Raw genomic sequence first — 1,380 nt, forward strand, 5'->3', positions numbered from 1 at the left:
CAAATAATCAAAATTCTAGAGTGTTCTATTTATTTGAAATCAGCGTTTCCTCTACTTGTTTTGTATAAGTAACTATTCATGTGGTAATCTTCAGATTCAATTCTTCTATTCAAAACAAATACGTGAACTTTTTTCACTTTAAAGGAAAACCCACGGCACCTGGTGCACCGGAGCCACTAGAGGTTACACATGACTCGATCACACTGTACTGGAGAGCACCCGAAGATGATGGCAAATGCGAAATCACCGAATACGTGCTCGAATATCAAGACGTTAAAGAGGAGAGGTAAGAAATTGTAGTCGCATTTCAACGATAACATACCACCGAAACTAACTTAATTCCGTTACGTTTGCAGGTGGATCGAGATACGCAAAATCAAAGACACAACATACACTATAAGCAAACTGAAAATCGATACGGAATATGTATTCCGCGCGATCGCTGTAAATGATGTTGGCCCATCACCACCTTCACCGCTCTCGCCACCCATACGCCTAGTAGCCGAAGTCAGAAAGGAAAAACCAACCGTACAAGAACCACTGCAAGACATTGTGACCGAATTAAACAAGGAAATTACATTGTCTTGTGTATTCGGTGGCATACCAGAGCCCAAGGTTACATGGAAGAAAAACGGAACGGTTATCACATCGAAGACTATGCGATATGAGAATCGTGTATCCAAATACACAATTGAGAAGACAACAATTGAGACTGAAGCTACGTACACATGCGTAGCTGAAAATGACATGGGCAGCGTGGAGACTTCGTGTAGAGTTACACTGCAAGAAAAGCCGACGATTGACATCGATGAGAAGTATCTTGCACAGAAAATACGTGCAGGCACTACTTTGAACATTCCGGCCACAATTCGTGGTTATCCACAACCGAAATGTAAATGGTATAGGGAGACCACAGAACAAACGACCACAACGGAGCGTGTGACAATTGAAACTACAGAGACCACCTCGATTTACAAATTGGAAAAGGTGACACGTGAAGATTCGGGACGTTACAAGATTACAGCTACCAATACAACTGGCACAGCAACAACGGAGTGTACAATTGAAGTGATCGATAAGCCAAGTCGACCACGATCACTCGAGATCAAAGAAATGAAGAAGGATGCAATTACATTGGAATGGACGCCACCAGTTGATGATGGTGGTCTGGAGTTGAATAAGTATGTGCTGGAGAAATGTGATTTGCAAAACAATCTCTGGATGAAAGTAGCTGATTTGGAAAAAGACATACACTCCTATGCAGTACAAAAACTTTCCATGAACTCACAGTATATGTTCAGAGTCGTGGCAGCTAATCCTGTTGGCATATCTGAACCAGCTGAGAGTGAGACGGTGACGATTACAAAGAAATTCGGTAAG

General features: G+C 42.1%; 1 protein-coding gene across 1 annotated transcript; it reads left to right on the top strand.

Annotated features, from left to right (window-relative positions):
• Nucleotides 1-94: 94 nt before the first annotated feature.
• On the top strand, nt 95-1,377 carry LOC108356951 (titin-like; the record flags this gene model as incomplete). The annotated part of the gene is made up of 2 exons (XM_017608049.1): nt 95-286; nt 357-1,377. Coding segments are annotated over 2 exons (1,213 nt in total), but the record flags the coding sequence as incomplete, so codon positions are not given.
• Between the last annotated feature and the right edge of the window lie 3 nt (nt 1,378-1,380).

This window comes from Rhagoletis zephyria, unplaced genomic scaffold, assembly GCF_001687245.7.
Source record: "Rhagoletis zephyria isolate East Lansing unplaced genomic scaffold, Rhagoletis_zephyria_1.1 Rzeph_scaffold_68030, whole genome shotgun sequence".
Classification (NCBI taxonomy): Eukaryota; Metazoa; Arthropoda; class Insecta; order Diptera; family Tephritidae; genus Rhagoletis; species Rhagoletis zephyria.